At 42.7% G+C, this 20389-nt stretch overlaps 1 protein-coding gene across 2 annotated transcripts in view; it reads right to left on the bottom strand.

The window, feature by feature from the left end:
- DCDC2 (doublecortin domain containing 2) overlaps positions 1-20389 on the bottom strand; it is a 208246-nt gene that overhangs the window by 101321 nt on the left and 86536 nt on the right. For both annotated transcript variants that reach the window (XM_083187841.1, XM_083187842.1), the window contains one exon: positions 10071-10242. In XM_083187841.1, coding sequence (XP_083043967.1) covers positions 10071-10242 — 172 coding nt within the window. The remainder of the gene's footprint in view (positions 1-10070; positions 10243-20389) is intronic.

The raw sequence follows: 20389 nt of genomic DNA, 5'->3' as shown, positions 1-20389 counted from the left end.
ATTGTTGTGTAATTTCCTGACACACACTTACACCTGCTAGTGAGAAGTGTTGTGGATACATGTTGCTATCAATTCATCATCTCTAGGAGGACAAGCACATGAAAACTAGGTAAAAAATATATATACTGTTTAAAGTAGACACTGAACAGATACGTAATTAACCATTACTGGTCCTAACAGCTATATTTAAATACACACACATACACACCATAGTTGCCTACCCTCCTGCATTCTGCAGGAGACTCCCTGAAATAGCAGAAATCTCCCTCATTAGTCTAGCAATCTCCCTCATTTCACCTAGCCCATATTACACTGTTACATTTTTTGGGGAATAAAGGAATGAGAGATAGATACATTTACATTACATCATCAGCGCCATTTCCCAGCACTTTACCAAGTATAGTATCGCTTACTAACTGCTCTGGGGATCATCTACATTTGGATATAAGTCATTATAAAATATTCTTCTCAGATGTAGCAGTGCACACCCAGGCTTCTACGTGCCACTTTCACAATCTCTTTTCACACTCTCTCCATATATGGAACTAGACACGCCCTTTGGGTGGAGCATGACACCCATGGGGCACTGTGCAAAATTCTATTACCTATACCTATAATCTCCCTGAAACTAGTTTTCAAAAGTAGGCAAGTATGATACACACACACACACACACACACACACACACACACAGAGTAACTGGCACTACTGGGGACATGATATGTACAGTAACTGGCACTACTAACTTGCAATACTGGGGACAGAATATGTAACGCAGTAAATATGTGCAAGAAAATGATTTCTTGGCATTCAATTTCAGTGAATAGTACACAAACTTTGTTTCATGCACAAATAAAATATATTTGTGTGTATTTCAGGTGTTTGATGTGTTTATACAACTGATGTGTTTAAATGCAAGATACCTCAAGATACCTCATCGAAATATAAAAATATTCCAAAATCTGGAATAATCCATTATCCAAAATGTTTCTGGTCCCAAGCATTTTGGATAAGGGACAATCTGTAAATAAATATTATATATATTTAAATCTCCAGAGTGCATAAATACAAATAAATGGTTATACATTATATATTCCATAATTATGCTGTATTCATTAACAAAATGGGCCTTTTTCAGACCTGCTCAATAGGCTGCAAGTGTTTGGAGTCCAGCGAGCAGTTTAACGTTGCCCTACCCCGCACTCCCCAGCCCCTGTGTACGGCTGCGAGCACATATGCAGCCATGCTACCAGTGGGGAAATCATTCACCATCAAAGCCAGGAGCCAGGACTCGATTGGTGCTGCGAAGACCGTGGGAAGAAGGATGCCGCTAATTGTCAGCCCAATGGGCCCAATGTCACATATTGCACCCTAAACTGTCAGATCCACTATGGTCTCTAAGCACTCTATGACATAAAAGAATAGGCTCAGTATAGCAGGGCTCCAGGTTACAAGACTGTATGTCCACATGTGCAGACCCATCTCTACATCAAATTGACCATTTTTATGCCACCATTAATATTCACATTTTTTAAATTTGATGTCTCTGCTCAGCATATAGCCAAAATATATATGCATTTATTTTATTCCCTTGCTTAATATAGTAACATATCTCTAGAAACTGCACCAAAGCATATGAGACAAGCATCTCATCTGATGCTCAAATAGATGTAAAAATGTAATTCACATCCAACTTTATCTATCACTGCCATATCTCACATTGCATCCTGGGTGCCAAGTGAAAATAGGATCTGTTTCCCTGAAGAAATAGCTCATTGCTTTTTCTCTCTTCATTACTTGCCTTTACTATTATATTGATGTTGCACTGCCATCTAGTGACAGATGCTGGAATTATTCAATATTGTCATTAGCATGTTATGAGCATTCTGTAACATTGTACAATCTTATAATACCTCATGTATTACCTTTCAATTCTACTGAAATGAAACCTACTGTGCCACTTCCAGCATTAAGGATGAAAAGGTATTATAGGAGGTCCCAGGCGCTTGTGGGGCAGGTCTGTGGCCTGCCATTAAGCACCAACTCACTGAAATTCACATTGAAAAAGCAAGGGGTTTCATATATATTCACTTGCATTGTAACTGAACACTGAATATATAGGGGGGGGGGGGGGGGGAGAGATAGAGGAGAGAGAGGGACTCACTACATCCAGAGTCCTTGGCAGAGGCGTACCTAGATAATTGTGGGCCCCATAGCAAAAGTTTGAAAGGGCCCCCTATTTAGCAACTTATTGTGATAAATGTATGTAAAACATATACTTAGACAGCAAAGATGGGCCCTCTTCAGCTCTGGGCCCCATAGCAGCTGCACCCCTTGCACCTATGGTAGTTACGCCCTTGGACCTTGGTGATACAGACATGAGCTAAAATACCCTAAATATAGAGTGATTACCAGAAAGAGTGAAGGAGGGATACCAGGTAGGAGGCCCATTCAGAAGCTTTGTCAGGTGGGACAGTTGGTGCATCCAGATAGCATAACAGCTTAGGGGGGAACGGAGTTCTCTTGGCTTGTTGGAGTTAGAGTCCCTATAGGAGGTATATACCCACTGAGGGTGAAAGGGTCTTTGAAATATGTCTGAAGAAGTGTATCTAAATATTGGGACAGTGTGGAGGAGCAGGAATAGAAAATTAATCTACGACAGTAGGGAATAGTGCGGTGTATTGTATCACCCTGCTGCCTCCACGTCGGAGTATTGCCAGCATCCAAAAAAGCTACCACAAACAAAGAAATGACGTGGGGCGCTGGGAGGTACACAAATAACAATACAATTTATTAAACACACATACATATATACAATAATCACTAAAAATGACTAAAATACACAAACAATTCATTGATATCAAGGGGTCACTTCAGAAAGGACTCAGATGTAACAGTCTCAATGGGGATATTTATCAGTGATAAATGTCCCCATTGAGAATGTGGAGGAGCAGCCTGCAGTAACTGCATTGAGGGACAATTATGCCAGGAGCAGTATGATTAGTGAGCTTTTAGACCTTATGGAATATAGATTCGCTTAATGCAGTACCAGGTGTGAAGTCCTCTTGCAAGGTGCTTCCACACCCCTGGGATAGTCACTCACGGACTTAGGTCCACAAGGCTACAGGAATAAGCCCCTTGTTTAGAAAAAAGGTGAGCCCCTGGATGAAGTCATGGGTTGTAAGGAAGCCATCATCTATGTGTGATTGTGGAACCACGTCGCCAAGCCAACACAATCAAAAGGAGCACTTTTTTTCCCCTTTTTTTGGATTTTTTAATGATTTAACATCCTGCGATTTGGCTTCTTTTCACCCGATTCCGATGGATTGGCCGAAAAATCGAGTGAAAAATGGCCAAATCGCAATTTTGTTTGACACCCGATTTGATGTGATGTGCGGTCCAGTGCCCATCAGATTGGAGTCGTAGATTGGACATGCTGCACGTCCAAACTCCAACTCGAACAGCCTCCTGACAGCGAGGAATGGGCTCACAGCTCACAACTGACTGACAGGAAACTGGTGTTTGGAGTGGAAACATGGAGTTTTCTGGGTGTGTCAGAAATAAACGCAGGCATGCCCAGATGATTTTTTAAAGTGTGTCTCTGTCATTAGAGCTGTTTTTTTCTTTCATTGTGGGTGGCGGCTTTCTGCTCGCAGTCAATTGAAATTTCTCAGATTACCAATCCATGCGGAATTAGGCCCAAAGGGGGGAATTTACTAAGGTGAATACACCTGAAATAAGTGTAATAGTAGGCAGTTTTATGCAAATATGACTTCCTATATGTATTTTCGGCATTTACTATGCCGATAATATGTCAAATCGTATTTGCATTCATGGCACATTCCATTTGTATTTACGAATACAAATGCATACCCCATCAAAAGAATACGAGTAGGAATCACCATACAGTAGAATGGTGATTCCTAATTTACTAACCAGCCGTATGCAATATACAACCGGTAATTAGTGGGATATAGCCGGTAATTGCCGTGAAAATACACCTGGAAAATACAACTAATTTCCAGTCGTATGTAGCAGAAACCTGCAGGGATCATCTGCAGTCAGATCCATGCAGGCTTCAGTGTAAAAAAAAATAAAAAAAAGTTAAACATAAATAAATAATGAAAAGAAAAATGACGTAGCCCCCCACGGTCATAACCAGCCTCAGGCTCAGAGTCGGTCCTGGTTCCCAAAATACGGGGGCCAAAACAAGTAGGGGTCCCCTGTATTTCAAGAACCAGCACCGGCCCAACCAGCCAGTAGGGTAATGCCAAAGACGGGGGGAGACTGCATGTGGTGCAGGCTTGCTGGGATTTGTAGATCCACGACAATGCATACTGTAACACAGTGGTCAGGGAACTCGGTCCTCATTACCCCACACAGTGCATGTTTTGCTGGTAACCCAGCAGGTGCACAGGTGTACTAATTACTCACAGACACATTTTATAAGGTGCGCAGGTGGAGTTAATTATTTCACTTGTGATTCTGTGAGGAGACCTGCAAAACATGCACTGCGTTGGGTAATGAGGACAGAGTTCCCTGACCACTGCTGTAACAGTTTTTTAATTTTTTTTACACAAATATCAGCCCGGTACCCACCGGTGCTTCAGCCTGGGCAGGTAAATTCTGGAGGGGAGGGGGGACCAGGCTGACCGGTCAGGGGGTGAATGCATTACCCTGCTGGCTGGTTGGGCCCGATGCTCGTTCCTGAAATATGGGGGGACCCCTATTTGGTTTTCCCTGTGAGGAATGACTCTTTGAGACCGATGCTGGTTATGGCCGTGGGGAAGGAACCCCACGCCATTTTTTTCATTATTTATTTATTTTGAACAATTTGTTTACACGATGCAGCCAGCATGGATCTGATTGATCCGTGAAGGCTGCCGACTTGTATTTGTATTTAGCAGCTTATATATGGTCGCTCAATATGAATACGAATCCGGCGGAATACGCCCACCTACGCCTTCGACCAAATATGAAACAGTAAATCAGCCCTATTTACAATTAGTATTTTGGAAAAAATACGACCGTTGGAGGTCGTATTCATTCGTATTAAGAATACAAATACGACTGGTATTCATTTTCTTAGTAAGTATTCTTTGGGGTATGGTAATTATGGTAATAAAGGCATATGCCAACACAACATATATCTTTGGCGGTTATATTTTGTAGAACGGAATGTCTGTTTAAACTGCCAGGACTTATGTGAACATACAAACCAGTTTAAAATGTATTTTTTCTAACGTGATATATGCCAGGTAACATATCTGTACAGTTAATTACTTTCTTAATTAAACCATTTATCATCTGGTTATGCTTCATAAAAATAGATTTACTGCAATAACATATGTGAAATGTATTGAATTTTAATTAAAAGCTTTAAATGGGGTCATTGATACTATGTATAATGAATGCATGACCCATCACAAACGTAAGGAGACAATTGTCAATGTCAACACTAACACGCTGCAGAAAGGAAAAGGTCAAACAAAACTGTAAGAGAAAATAAAGGTCATCTGTCTAGTAATATTATATAAGTCTACCTCGATTTGCTTGTGCATTAGGATTAAAGTCAACTTAATACCTACACATAGTGAGGAGGCATTTTTAGGGCCTGATCAATATTTATGAGAAGTCAGCCTACCAATTTATTAAGAACCAGAGAAATGACTGAGACGTCACATGGCCAGACATTCATGAGTCACTAGTGTCAAATTCAATTGGCTATTGAATGGGTGAGGCTAATGTTTGTTTTGAAAGAAAATGAAAACACATTGGCATTGTGTACCATACAAGAACACACCTAAAAATAATTTTCTCCCATCTGTCCCTGTGCCAACAACTGTTACTCGTATGTCGGAATTCAACGTTCCGACATGTCAGAGTGTCGGAAAGTCCATCGATCGGTGAAAGTTGACACGGATTGACAAAAACAGCCATGAATTCGACAATCTGCATCCGTTTGCTGCCAAAACAGATCTGATTTCACTGCCGTCAGTAACGGCAGCATTGAATAGGCGAGTGCCACTATTTCCACTGGTGGAAATAGAGGCAAGATTGAATACCCCCCTTAGTGTTATAAATAATCCCATGTGAATTAAATATATATATATATATATATATATATATATATAAAATATACAGTATAAAAGGTTACAACACAAGAGCTTAAGTAGGTAACATATTCTAACAACGCACTAATGCTAAAAGTGGCTTTTTATAGCGGTGTCCAGGGAGACGGATGTGAATAAACTCAATTTCTTACAATTGTAGACGTAAGCGCTAGAACTTAAATTGACAAAGACAGACTGTTTTACTCTTGTGACCAACACAAAATACTTTACTCTTCATCATTATTCCTTCTAGTATTAAAGGAGATAGCAGGATCTTTTTTTTCCATAGAAAATTGTCAGAAGAACACGACGATGAATATAAAACAGCATCATACTGTATAAAGCAAAATAAGGATAAAATCATCAAATGGTCAAAGAATAAAAATGATTCTAGGCCATTAGACAAGCAGTGTTATTATTTTGTTTGGGGTTTTGCTATTCTTCTAAATGAAATGGCTCCGGGCAGCAGTCACTTTCTTTTATGCGTGTTAAACTGAAATTGTACACAGCCTAATTGGCCAATGCAGTAGAGTTTCACTAACAAGTCAGTGTGCTAATGTGCAGGGTTTCTTTTTTATTGTCTACTGCAATTAAACTTTTTATGGAGGTCTGTCTCCATGAGATTTAATTACGCCAATCAAAGACACTCATTTTGCCAAAGGTAACGCTTCAGTCCCCGTGGTATGCCATGAAATGTAGCGCATTCAATTAGTCAGAAATAAATCTAAAAATAAAAATAAAACATTCAGTTCATGCTTACTTAAAAAAGTTTAAAAGTTTATTGTTGGAATGGCAGTGCTCAGTGATTTTCCTCTTCATTACATGACAGCCACTACCAAAGTTAAGTCACGTGTGTAGCTTCCCCCGCCGTGAGTGGTGCCAGCACCCATGTCCCCCCCCACACACACACACACACACCACTCCCTGGGACTCTGGGGCGCCTTGCACCGGCCCTAAGTGTATGTGCAGTTTTCACTGCTGTTCTCCACAGCAAGAGGATGGGGTTATGAGCTCCATATACACAATGGAGGCACTAGAAGCATTGTATGTATTCACAGGTGTATGCTATATCAGTGGTTCCCAACCCTAGTCCTTGTCACATCCACCATGGCGCTAACCCAAATCCCCTGTGCTGTGCTCAGCCCTAGGCTCTCTAACTGCATTGACAATACCATGTCGCTCACCTCTGCTTATATCCCTGGCTCCGGTGGGGTACATGTGTTCACGTTGTCGCCGCGTGGTGACACCGGTGATGTGTGCTCTGGTTCCATGCAGGGTGAGAGTAGCGTGCTGCCATGTGTGTTTGTGCCTGGTTAGCTCTGTGACTGATTGCCGGCGTTTGCGCAGCTGCGTACAGTCCTGGCCGGCTGAAATCTGACGCCTCTTTGGCGGGCGCCATATTGTTGGTTCCCTCAGCCTCTCCTGTGCGGCTCCGCCTCCCTTGTCAGATTGCCTGACCTATCGCTGCACAGTCCACCTGTTAAGTACTGACTGGCCGGGTTAGACTGGCAGTCAGTACAATGATGTCTAACCCTAATCATCATTGCTCCAGCCTGGCTCTGTAGTTTCCCACTACACTCCTCCAAGTGCCACGGACTCCATTGCCGCCAATGAGGATCCAGCAAGGTTAGCTCTCCAAAGGGGTATTACCTTGCTCCATATTCCCGACGGTTATTTCCCACGGTCACCTCTGTTTGCAGCCACGATCCTATTCAGCAAGGACAAGTCTTCTTTATTCATATTCTTTGTTATTCCTTCACCATCCAATCTACAATCCAATCATCCAATCCTCAATCCCATCATCCAATCTTTAATCCAATCATCCAATCCAATCATCTAATCTTTAATCCAATCATCCAATCCTCAATCCAATCATCCAATCATCAATCCAATCTTCAATCCAATCATCCAATCTTCAACCCAATCATCCAATCCTCAACCCAATCATCCAATCCTCAGTCCAATCATCCAATCCTCAATCCAATCATCCAATCCAATCATCCAATCTTCAATCCTCAATACAATCATCCAATCTTTAACCAATCATCCAATCTTCAATTATCCAATCAAATCCTTTCGTCTTCATTTATTCAACAACTCTTCAAGCAACATTACAATATCCTTTCAACTACCAAGCATCATCTTATTCTGCAATAACATATTGGACTATTGACTTTATAGTTGCATAATCTGCCATATATCATTTGTGCCATCAGTATCATTGTCTTGCAATATCTTTATTAAACCAAATTCATTTGATCCAATTTGTTTCACTCCCTTCTGTCGTGGATGCAACCCCCATACGTTAAAGCACCTAGCCTCCGTTATTCTACAGCTGGTGCTCCTAAGAACGTGACAGTCCTCAAGTACCACATAATTACAAGTGAAATAATTAGCTCCACCTGTGGAACTTTTAAAATGTGTAGGAATATTGAGTACACCTGTGCACCTGCCGGGAGTTTATAAGTGGATCACACTGAAGCTGCCCATAAAGAGAATAGTATCACTGTCTATATCAAGAACTTTTCCTATAGTCCCAACTTGTGTGGCTCTAAAATTAACTCAGGCGCAGTAATAATGGAATTTGAATGCAACAAGAATAAATGTAATCAAAAATTTATATTTATCATACAGTTGACTGTGGTGGCCTTGGTGCGCCTTCTTTCTACTGCACCTACAACTCTGAATGAAGCATCCATGTTCATTGATCCAAGAGCAAATGGCAGATACAGTAGATGACTAAAGTCCGAACTACTCTTTCTAGCAAATGAAATATAATGGCTAAGTACGGACAAAAAGTGTGTGTACACATTATGGGGTACTGTAGATTTAATAAAGTTTTTAAATCAGACAAGTGGTGGTGTTGCCTGTGCAACCAATCAGCTGCCATCATTTTTCAGGATGTTAAAGAGAAATTATAGATGGAATCTGATTGGATGCTATGGGCAACACAACCACTTTTTCATTTTAAGAAGCTTTACCCTTATATGTACAGGTTGACCACCGATTATCCAGCACTGTCTAGTACCTCCTTTAATCCACACACATCATGTGCCGGGGGTAAGTTAGTATTGTTAGGTTGTTAGATGTAGAAGGGACTGTGAGAGAGCTTAGATGTAGTGGAAGAGACTGAGACAGGCTGTGGGGGATTGGATACTCTACAAGCCCGAGACATGCTGCAGGAACGGGGGAGGTGTGTGGGGGGGGGGGGGGGATTGGTACTGCAGCGGTCACACTGAGGGGGGCTCCCTTCTTACAGAAGTTACCACCGATTATCCAGCAAATTCTCTAATCCGGCTCAGTGCTCGAACCAACTATGCCGGATAATTGTAGTTATCTATTTTTTCAGCAAGGACAGGTCTTATTTTTTTGATGCTTTCAAACTTCAAAAACAATGTTATAAAAAAACTTAAATATGCATATTTATAAAGATTTCTAGTCGTACAGTATTAAATGTTAAATTGTCTGTCCTCCCGATGATATAGCTGTCCTGATTGATATTCCCTGTGCCTAAATGAATGACAACTTGGTCAGATGATCGGGAATTTACTATGATAAAACAAATCAACCAATTGGATACTTGCTTTCATTTTGTAAACTGAACAACAAAAAATGGTTTTAGAACTTAATAAGTTGCAGTAGGTTACATGATCATACTACTCTGCAATAGAATACATAGACCACAGGGTCATCCCCAGAATACGGAAAAAATAACCAGTTTAATCTTAGATAATACATAATAATATGACTGTGTCACACTGGGATTCTCAGGCATGCAAGCATCGATGGGCATGCAAAAAGCATTAGAGTACTTGGCAAGCCTACAGATCAGTGGTCAATCTAGTCATAGCATAAGAATAAATACCAGCGAAAAAACAACATTAGGAAACTGTGTAAAATGTGTAAAAATGTGTAAAAATGTGTAAAAATGATGTCATTCAGCTGTGACAATTACTCACCAGTCTCATGGTAGACGATGTTGTTGTTCATTCTTCTTGTTTGTATTACTCGGACGGGTTTGGTAATTATTTGTGCCTCGGTACTTTTCTTTGCTTTTGGTGGTTGAGGAGATATAAGATTATCTGCACCATCAGCGGAACCTCCAGTAGATTTAATGTGTCGCTCGTGTCTCTGTCAACAAATAACACAACTTTACTAGAATGCAAGATACATGCATATGCCTGCTTGTGCATACAATATCATGCCAAATAGGTATAGCAGATAGCAATAAGTGATCATCACCAAATCATACTGTAGCATCATTAATATGTAATCTATCACATCATTTACAGAGCAAATCTACAAACCATGTAAGCAACAGGCACGTTCCTCCAATGCCCAGCAAAGTTTGGAAAATACATTGTAGAAAATTCCCAACGAAAGGTTTATATAATCCAGTGGTCAGGGAACTCGGTCCTCAGGACCCCACGCAGTGCATGTTTTGCAGGTCTCCTCACAGAATCACAAGTGAAATAATTAACTCCACCTGCGGTCCTTATAAAATGTGTCTGTGAGTAATTAGTACACCTGTGCACCTGCTGGGTTACCAGCAAAACATGCACTGTGTGGGGTAATGAGGACCGAGTTCCCTGACCACTAATATAATCCATTACAGAATGCAGAGATCGTATAAAAATATAAAACACTATAGTGCAATCCCAGCAATCACTACCTAACATAAGCTAAGAGAATTGTTATTGGCGCCTTAAATTAATGGGAAAGAAGCAAATGTATAGCATCTAGTTTATTTACACACACTTCTTTATTTTACACATACCCTGTACAACTATATACAAACATATTTGTTCACACTCTTGCCAGATTGGCAATCCTGGGGGGCATGGCATGGCAAGTAGTAGGTGTAGGGCAGGGGTGGGGAACCTTTTGTGTGCCAAGGGCCGTTTATATGGGGGAAAAATCCATTGGGGGCCATATGTAAAAATGTATCTTACAAATTGTCCTGCTGTAGCCGTCCCACACTCTGGCGGCTGCCGCTGAATAGGACTGACAGTCTCCGGCTGCTGTTGATTAAGAGGAATCTCGCAAGAACTACCGACCCCGGGCCTGAGGTTCCCCACGCCTGGTGTAGGGGCATAATTTTTTTTTTTTTAAGATTTGAGAGAGGAACATAATCTATTGTGGACCTTAACTCTTCACCATAAGGTTACATTTACCTTCATAATCTATATTGAGGACGGGTAACGTCATAGAATTACACGTTATTCTTTTATTTGTGTTGAGGCCTGCTAGAAATAAATGATTCCAGTGTGATACAAATAACAAGGTAACCCTGATGAAGTTGTAAAAGACTAAGGGCCCGATTCTGGTTCACTCGCAAAAGCACATCCCCACCTGCAGTGCACACGCAGAATCAGGCCCTAAATGCGTAGTGTCTTTAAATTCAAGCTCACACAGCAATATCGAGAACAGTTATCTGAAAGGGATTTTATACTACATTGTTATACAGCAAATCTGTGTTATGGAAATTTGTTGATACGTATTCCATGTATTTCTAGAAAGAATTGTTAGGTTGTTGGTTTTTTTTTTTTTTTTTAACAAATGTGTACTATTAATAAGAAAGCATATGGGTGTATATAATATATTCCACTCATTTATCATTTAGTGGGTGAACAGCGTCTTCCCAATAGTCCTTACTAACGATATATATATATTAGTGGTGGGCAGATTAACGCGTTATTATCGCGTTAACGCAAAAATATGTTAACGCCGATAATTTCATTAACGCGTTAACTCGTACGTCATGTGATCCGGCTGATCTCAGACCCGGAAGCCGGAAGAACAGCGCATTTTCGCGCCAACACAGCATGCGCATCGGCACTTGGAGGACGCCAGGACGTGTCTGCCGTGGTCCCCGTGAGTGTGCTGCAGCATTTAGAAGACACCAGGATACCACTGCTGACATCCCCTTGCATGTGCTGCCGCACTTGGAAGACGCCAGGATACCGGTGCAGAGGTCCACGTGCATGTGCTGCTGCCACACTTGGAAGACACCAGGATAACACTGCAGAGGTCCCTGTGCATGTAACAGCAGAGGGGCTGCCAGATAGGAGGAGGGAGACGATACCCAGGTGCATAAGGAAAGACGCTGAATATCCAAAAGGGCTACATCATCATACCACCATGAGTTTGCCTCAAGAGAAGGCTGTAATTACATTACTAGTATAAAGGGGGTCATTATGAATGTGAGCAAGGACACTGTGTAGTCTACATGAGGGGAGGATGTCACTGCAGGCCCATACCAGAGGGGTAACATGAGGGGAGGATGCCATACCAGAGGGGTACATGAGGGGAGTATGCTACTGCAGCCCCATAACAGAGGGGTGGATGCCATACCAGAGGGGTATATCAGGGGAGGATGTTACTGAAGCCCCATAACAGAGGGGTGGATGCCATACCAGAGGGGTACATCAGGGGAGGATGCTACTGCAGCCCCATAACAGAGGGGTGGATGCCATACCAGAGGGGTACATCAGGGGAGGATGCTACTGCAGCCCCATAACAGAGGGGTGGATGCCATACCAGAGGGGTGCATCAGGGGAGGATGCTACTGCAGCCCCATAACGGAGGGGTACAAGCCACTAGGGCTGGGGTAATAAGGTGGGTACTGTATTTCACAGGGGATGGGGTGAGTACACAATTCTAAACAGGTCTATAAGTTTGCATGTCAGTGTCCAATCCCTACCTTAACATTCCAGCAAACTTGGGTAGAATGATAAAGTGGCAGTACTAAAGAACGGACAGAGTGACATCACCGCAGGCTGTCCGGCAAGACGCGCAATTCCCCAACTACTGACCAGCAGCAACGGGAGCATCGTGCAAGACTACAAGAGATCGTCTGAGGTTGAGGTATGGAAAGGGGGTAATGAAAGTTGTAGCCTGCGGCAGCTTACTGTGGGCCCTTAATTTATTAACAGTTCATTATATAGCACAGCACATTCCATTGTGCTTTACAATGAAGATAGTGATAGAACAAACTTAGTATTTACAGACAGTCAAACGTTAGGAGGGCCCTGCTCTCAAGACATTAATCATTAATCAGTGTCACTGCAAAACTGGGGTATAAAGTCTACTTTTTGCTTTCTATATGATACAGTGGTCTTATCTCACTTTTTTTCTGTCCCCCCTCACAGAAATGACTAAATGGAGAAAGGAACAGAAATATTACATGGACATTTTCATTTTAAATCTCTTCCAGACGGCAGAGTTGATAAAACCAAAGTTGTTTGTAAACACTGCAACGTTGAATTGTCTTATCACCGGAGTACTTTGAGTTTAAAGTATCATTTAACTGCAATACACAGCGTTGATTCCAGAAAATCACCCAACGAAACAAACAGTGCAGTGAGGCTTCGGCAGACTACGTTGGATACAACATATGGGAGAAGTATAGATAAACAAAAGCAAGAAAAGCTAACAAATAACTTAGCGAAGTGGATAGCTACAAGCTGCAGGCCGATTAGTATTGTGGAAGATGTCGGTCTCAAGAACATTGGGCCTTATTTTGGTTCATTCTTTCTGACGAAATCCTTCTTAGATGGGCAAAACCATGTGCACTGCAGGTGGGGCAGATGTAACATGTGCAGAGAGAATTAGATTTGGGTGGGGTTTTACTTCAAAGTGAGATCTATATTGCAGTGTAAAAATAAAGCAATCAGTATTTTCCCTGCACAGAAACAAAATTACTCACCCAAATCTAATTCTCTCTGCACATCTGCCCCCCCCCTGCAGTGCATATGGTTTTGTCCATCTAAGAAGGATTTTGTCAGAAAGAATGAACCAAAATAAGGCCCATTCTTAGGATCGCAATGAATGACAGCACATATGAGCCTCCCTCAAGACGCACCATCACAAGAAGAATACATGACTTGTATGAAAAGGAGAGGACTACAAAAGCGACAGCGTTACAACATGCACCACATGTTGCTCTCACTGGAGACTACTGGACATCGCTGGGTAACCATAATTACCTTGGAGTTACAGTGCATTATATAGATGAAAAGTGGGAGCTGCATTCACATGCTCTGACTGTAATGAAAACAGAAGAGAGACATTTTGCTGAAACATGTGCAGAACATTTTATTCATGTTGCACAGGAGTGGGACATTTCAGATAAAGTCAGCACACTTAGCACAGATAGCGCAAGAAATTTGATTGCCGCTGCAAGACATCTGCCTTTTAAACACGTCCCCTGCACTGCACACAGTCTCCAGCGTTCTATTACTGTATCTTTACAGAACAGTGCATTTGACAATGTCCTGGCCAAATGCAGAAAGGTTGTGGGCCACTTTAAACACAGTCCGTCAAATGCTGCAGAATTAGAAAAACAACAAATTGAATATGGACAAAAGAAGGAGTCGCTTATACAAGACATTCCAACCAGATGGAATTAGACTCTGGACATGGTAAAAAGCATCTGCAGAAATGAACAGCCACTGAGGGCTCACCACACACAACACCAAGATTGCCATGCCACCTAAAGCTGAAATGGACAAACTGCAGAGGTTGGAAACGTTGCTGGAGCCCTGCAGGTATATTTGACATACATCATATATTTCATTTTCTCACTGTACTGTCTGTAAAAGATGTAGTATGAATGGGATGTAGTTACGAAGCTGGCTCTCGGTATCCCATCGGTGAAGATCCTGCAGGGAGGGTTAAGGGTAGGAGGACGGTTTAGTATATTTACTGGGGACTGTCTGAGTACTGGGCTGCCACTGTTGGTATCCACGAGAATTGTCAGTGCCGTTCTCCCATACCCAACAAAATGGGTTTGAATTTTTGTTTTACTGTTGCAGGTATGTAACGGAACTTCTGGGAGGAGAAAAGTATGTTTCGTGCTCTGTGGTTCTACCTGCTTTTTGCCATCTCTCTCGGGTCATGGCGAGCTCAGATGATGACCCTGCCTACGTGGTCAAATTTAAGTCTACATTCATAACAGACCTGGAGACACGCAAGGGAAATGCCAATCTTGAATATCTGAAGATTGCTAGTGCATTGGATCCAAGATTCAAAGACCTCAAGTGTATACCCAGACCTGAGAGGGGTGAGGTGTGGGCCTCAGTCACCAACTTACTCAAGGAACAGAGGTTTGCTGCAGAGAAACTGGTGGAAGCAACAACAGAGCCACCAAATAAAAAGTTAGCCCTATTGGCTGCTTCATCAGAGTCTGATTCTGAACAAGAGGAAGATTCAGTTGAGAACAGTGTGAGTCGATACAGAGCGGAGCCCACCATCAGTACAGAGTCCTGTCCGTTAGAGTGGTGGTCCAAACATGCAGGCTCACACAGCAGGCTGGCCTCTATTGCACAGAAGTACTTGGCCACACCTGCAACATCAGTACCCTGTGAAAGGTTGTTTTCTCTTGCTGGTCATATTGTGCAGAAGAAGAGAGTTTGTTTATCATCTGAAAATGTAAATAACCTGGTGTGTCTTAGCAACTGGCTTGGTGCTGAGGGCTAAATAGGTTACACACCTAAAATATATCTGTCCAATCTGTCTGGTGGGAATAAAATCTGGTAATGTATGAGGGCATATAACAATCAACCTTTTCCTCCCAAACACTGGAAAACAGACAGTGGTCATTCATCATTCATTACATCTGTTGTATTAATATAACAAATTTCTCGAAACAATTGTTTTTGTCTGTTTTCCAATGTTTGGGAGCAAATAGTTGATTGATGTTTGTTCTTTGCTCTCATCAGAGGCGTAACTAGATATTCGTAGGCCCCATAGCAAAAGTTTGTAAGGGCCCCCTATTTAGCAACTGAGGGTGATAAATGTATGCAAAACATATTAGTTTGACAGTAAAGATGGGCCCCCTTCAGCTCTGGGCCCCATAGCAGCTGCACCCCCTGCACCTATGGTAGTTACGCCCCTGGCTCTCATAACTTACAAATATTTGTTCCCAACAGATAGATTCGACAGATATCTTTTAGGTATGTACTCTAGTTGGAGGAATGGACAGTAAATCCCATCTGTGTATTCTTTTTGGTGTGCTCGACCACTTCACTCTAACAGGGACACTTGCTACTGTACTAAGTCTGAAGAATGGATAAAGAAGTGATAAAGCAGTGAAAAGTGCAGGGTGATAAGGTACCAAACAGTCAGCTCCTGTCAAATCCATAATTATTGACCGATGCATTATCACCTTGCACTTATCACTGCTTTATCACTTCTTAATCCATACCTCCCAACATGACCCATTCCAGGAGGGATAGAATGCTCTGTTTCTGGACTTCCCTCTTATTTTATGATTGCCATCACCTGTTTTCAACAGGTTAATAATGGATAAGAAAGGTGTTCCACAACAGATGATGGCAATCATTAATCAAGTGGAAAGTCCACAAATAGAGCATTCTGTTTCTCCTGGAGAGGGGCATGTTGGGAGGTATGCTTTATCCCCTTCTCCAGGCTTAATACATCTGCCCCATACACTGTTTATACTGCTAAGTTATGATTGTGGACTTTGGACTCTGAGGGTCACGTTTCTCTAAAAAGCTAGCAAACAGCTAGCAAATAGCTTTCGTTTTATATTTAAAATTTACCATTTATTTTACATTAATGCTAAAGAAATATTACATGCTAATGTGGATGTTAAAGCATACCTACCAACATGACCCTTTCCTCTAGGGGCAGAATGCTCTATTCCTGGGCTTTCCTCTTAATTTATGATTACTATCATCTGTGGTGAAGCACCTGTCTTAGGGCCTTATTCTAGTTCACTCTTTCTGAGAAATTCCTTCTTAGATGGACAAAACAATGTGCACTGCACATTTTACATCAGCCCCCCTGCAGTGCACATGGTTTTGTCCATCTAAGAAGGATTTTGTCAGAGAGAGTGAACTAGTGAACTAGATCTAACCTGTTCAAAACAGGTAATGGCAATCATAAATTAAGAGGAAAGTCCAGGAGTAGAGTAGTTTGTCCCTTCAGGCATGGGTCATGTTGGGAGGAAATATTAGAATTATTTTAATTCATTTTATTCATTTCTTTTAAATGCTACAGTATGAGTTAATACTGCTGTGAAAAAGCACATTTTACTAAGTGTTTGCAAGCCAAATGTTATTGCACTGTTGTTGACATATATAGAAAAGAAAAATGGTGGCACTCAAAAGGGAAAGATTTCTTAAGCCTAGTGATGCGATAAAGTGGATAATCCCCTTTCACATTGAAAGCCGAGTCAGACCTGGGATCTGGTGCATTTACATTAAACCCGGGTTGCCATTTATACAGAAGGCAACCCGGGTTTAACCCTTCTTGTAACCCGGGACTGAGGTGCAATGCGGTGTGAAAGGGGAATATGGAGTTGGTTGGCTGGTGCGTTATCATCGGCCACTTTACCACTTCACCAAGATTAATAAATCTTCCCCAGAATAGCAAATTCAATGTATTACAGTATGAATCTAGCACACCAACATTTCAAGCCACACAGGTCCTTTTAGCTATTATTTGAGAGGAGGGCCCCTGAGAAGCATAAAAACAAATAAAAACAAAAGCAAGAGTGACACACACACACACACACACACTCAATGTACGCATTATTTATATATAAAACCATTTAGAACACACACACACACTCAGGGGGGTATTCAATGTGGGGGTCACAGCAGTCGTGATTGCTCGACCGCCGTGACCCAGTCCCGTTCTCGGTCAGCTCGACTGAGGACATGCAGGCGGGATTCAAAGTCCTGCCTGCAGTGGGACGAGAAGGGGGCGTAGCCGCGAGTTGCGGCCGGGAAGAGGCCAGCTGCAGCCGGCAGCTTATCACTTCCCGGCCGTTCTCGGCAGAACAAGCCCGACAGCTAGTGATGTCGGGTTCGTTCTGCCGAGATACCCTGCTCAATGCTGTCAGGGAAGACAGCATTGAATAGGGTCCGGCGGGCATCTCGCCGATGGGAGATGCTCGCCGGTGATTGAATATCCCCCTCAATGTGTGTGTGTGTGTGTGTACGTTACATTATTTCAACTTTTATACACTTGCTTTTAGTTACAGCACAGTAGATGTGATGGTAATAAAACGCTCAGTTAATGTCTTGTTTACAGTACACTGCAAACTGATATTGAAGTGCCTTTATTCCCCAAAGTGAAACCTGCAGTTCCAGGGGAGCTGAAGTGCCTAATGGGAGTGTGTACTTGCAGCTGTGGTGTAGTTTCCCTAGTAGCAGAAAACATCACATCTCTTAACTACAACGACCTGCCTAATTACCTCCTATTATTTGGTGGATAAAACATGTCCCTGGGATATTGCAGTTCCTCTGGTAACTATATAAATAAATACATTCCAGAAGATTATCTAGACTGAGAAACTAAGTCAGACATTGGAATCAAATAAGGTCAATGGAACGTGTGCTGGCACAATTACAGCTTCAGTCACTGAAACTTGTGTACACTTGGTGGTCCTTCATGGTTTATCTAAGATGAAAAGAATTATATCACTGTTATGAAGACAATGTGATTTAATTCTGCTCATACATAATGGTCATTGTTTGTGCCGTTCATTTTGTGGTTGAACAAACAGGCCAGAGCTATCAGATTACTCAGACTATTTTATGATATCTACGAAATAATAGGGACATTTTAAGTACAATGTCTGGAAATGATCACCGTCAATGCTTTTCATTAACTAAACCCAGCGTAACACAATACAAATGCACATTGTTACTATATAACCTAGAAAAAACTGTATTTTCAACTGAAATTATTGCAAAGCATATAAAAGCATGTAAAGTATTGCTAGAATAAACCTTTTTTTTAATGTACAATGCAAATTCACACGCATCTAAACAGGTTTACTCAGGGCTGGTGCAAGCTACCGGAGCGCCCTAGGCACGGCCGCTCCACGGTTGCCCGGTGCGATGCGCCACGGCGGGGGTGATGCCGCTAGGTCACTCCACGGGGGTAGACGTTGGTGTCAGACTGCGCCAGCTGTCCATCTATGGGGGGGGGGGGGGGTGATGCGGCGGCTGCCACCGAGTTGCTCGGGGGGGGGGGGGGGGGGAGGGGGAGGAGGGACAGCCACTCACCTCCAACGTGGGGGGTCCCTGCTCCCAACTACCGCCCCCCAGTGGCCGGCGCCCAAGGCAAATGCCTAAAGCTGCCTAGTGGTGGCACCAGCCGTGGGTTTACTATCATTATTAACAATATATGGTAAAAGCTTAAGGTTTTTTTTAAAATATTTCTAAAGTTTTTAAGTTAAGGGAATACTCACAACAGAGCTTCGCCTCCTGGCTCCAACATTGTTCATAGTTCAAAGAGTGTGGAGGAGCAGTTGGGTGGTGGGTGCAGAAAGGCAGCTTAAAATACTAGCTTCAATAGAGACCAGAGTGCCCGACAATGAGAGATGGGTAAATGCTGCGACATCCCAATGTTGTAACTTATCACACATAGAAGTGGCTGTAACTCTTTCATCTCTGAGAACAGTCACCGGAATTGGTAGATTTTACCTATGCAGCCCCCCTGTAAAAAATATGCCACCCTGCTCAGCGTTAGTAAAGCAAGACTGCACTGGCTTCACTAAAGGTGTGTACACACTGAGCAATTTTGGCAATATAGTCAAAATCAATATTAAGTTTGTCAAAATCGCACTGTGTTTGGCCGCATCTGATCCCGATGCGCGGCCCTGTGGCGTCGGAATGAATCGAAATTAGAAATATACTGTGCAGTACATTCTATTTCTACTAGATCTGCGGTTCTCAAACTGTGGGTCCTGACCCCAAAGTGGGTCCCAACCTTCTCCGCATGGGGTCACGACTCTATGTTGCTGACTATCAGGCTGATGACTTTTCTAATCTCAGAATTGTCTGTTATTTTAGACCACATCATTTTGTGCCATGCTGCCATACATGTGCTGTCAGCTGACTACACATGTGGAAGGTCAGGAGTTCATTCTGATTTGATTGCTCCCCTTCACGTTCGCACAGGGGGGCGATTTATTGCAACTAAGCAGTGGCGTCACTAGGCAGGTGCGGGGGAGTGCAGCCCGCACCGGGTGTCACCAGTTAGTGGGGTGACACCAACATCAGCCGTGCTGCTGCACCCGCCACCGCTTCCATGCAGAGGTGAGAGAGAACAGTGTGTGGCACCCCGACGTGGGGTGCCCCGTAGAGGACGCATAGGTTGCCAGGCAACTCACTCACCGCAGGGGAGACCTGGCAGCTGGAGGAGAGACACGCAGCAGGCACATGTTGGCGCCGTGACGTAGAGCAGCGCCCTGGAGACGACCCGGGCTTGTGAGTGACAGGCCAGGAGCGCGAAGGAG

Source organism: Crinia signifera, chromosome 5, assembly GCF_055691185.1.
Source record: "Crinia signifera chromosome 5, ASM5569118v1, whole genome shotgun sequence".
NCBI lineage: Eukaryota > Metazoa > Chordata > Amphibia > Anura > Myobatrachidae > Crinia > Crinia signifera.
Note: the sequence above shows the minus strand (reverse complement) of the source record. Positions and strands in the feature narration are given on the sequence as shown.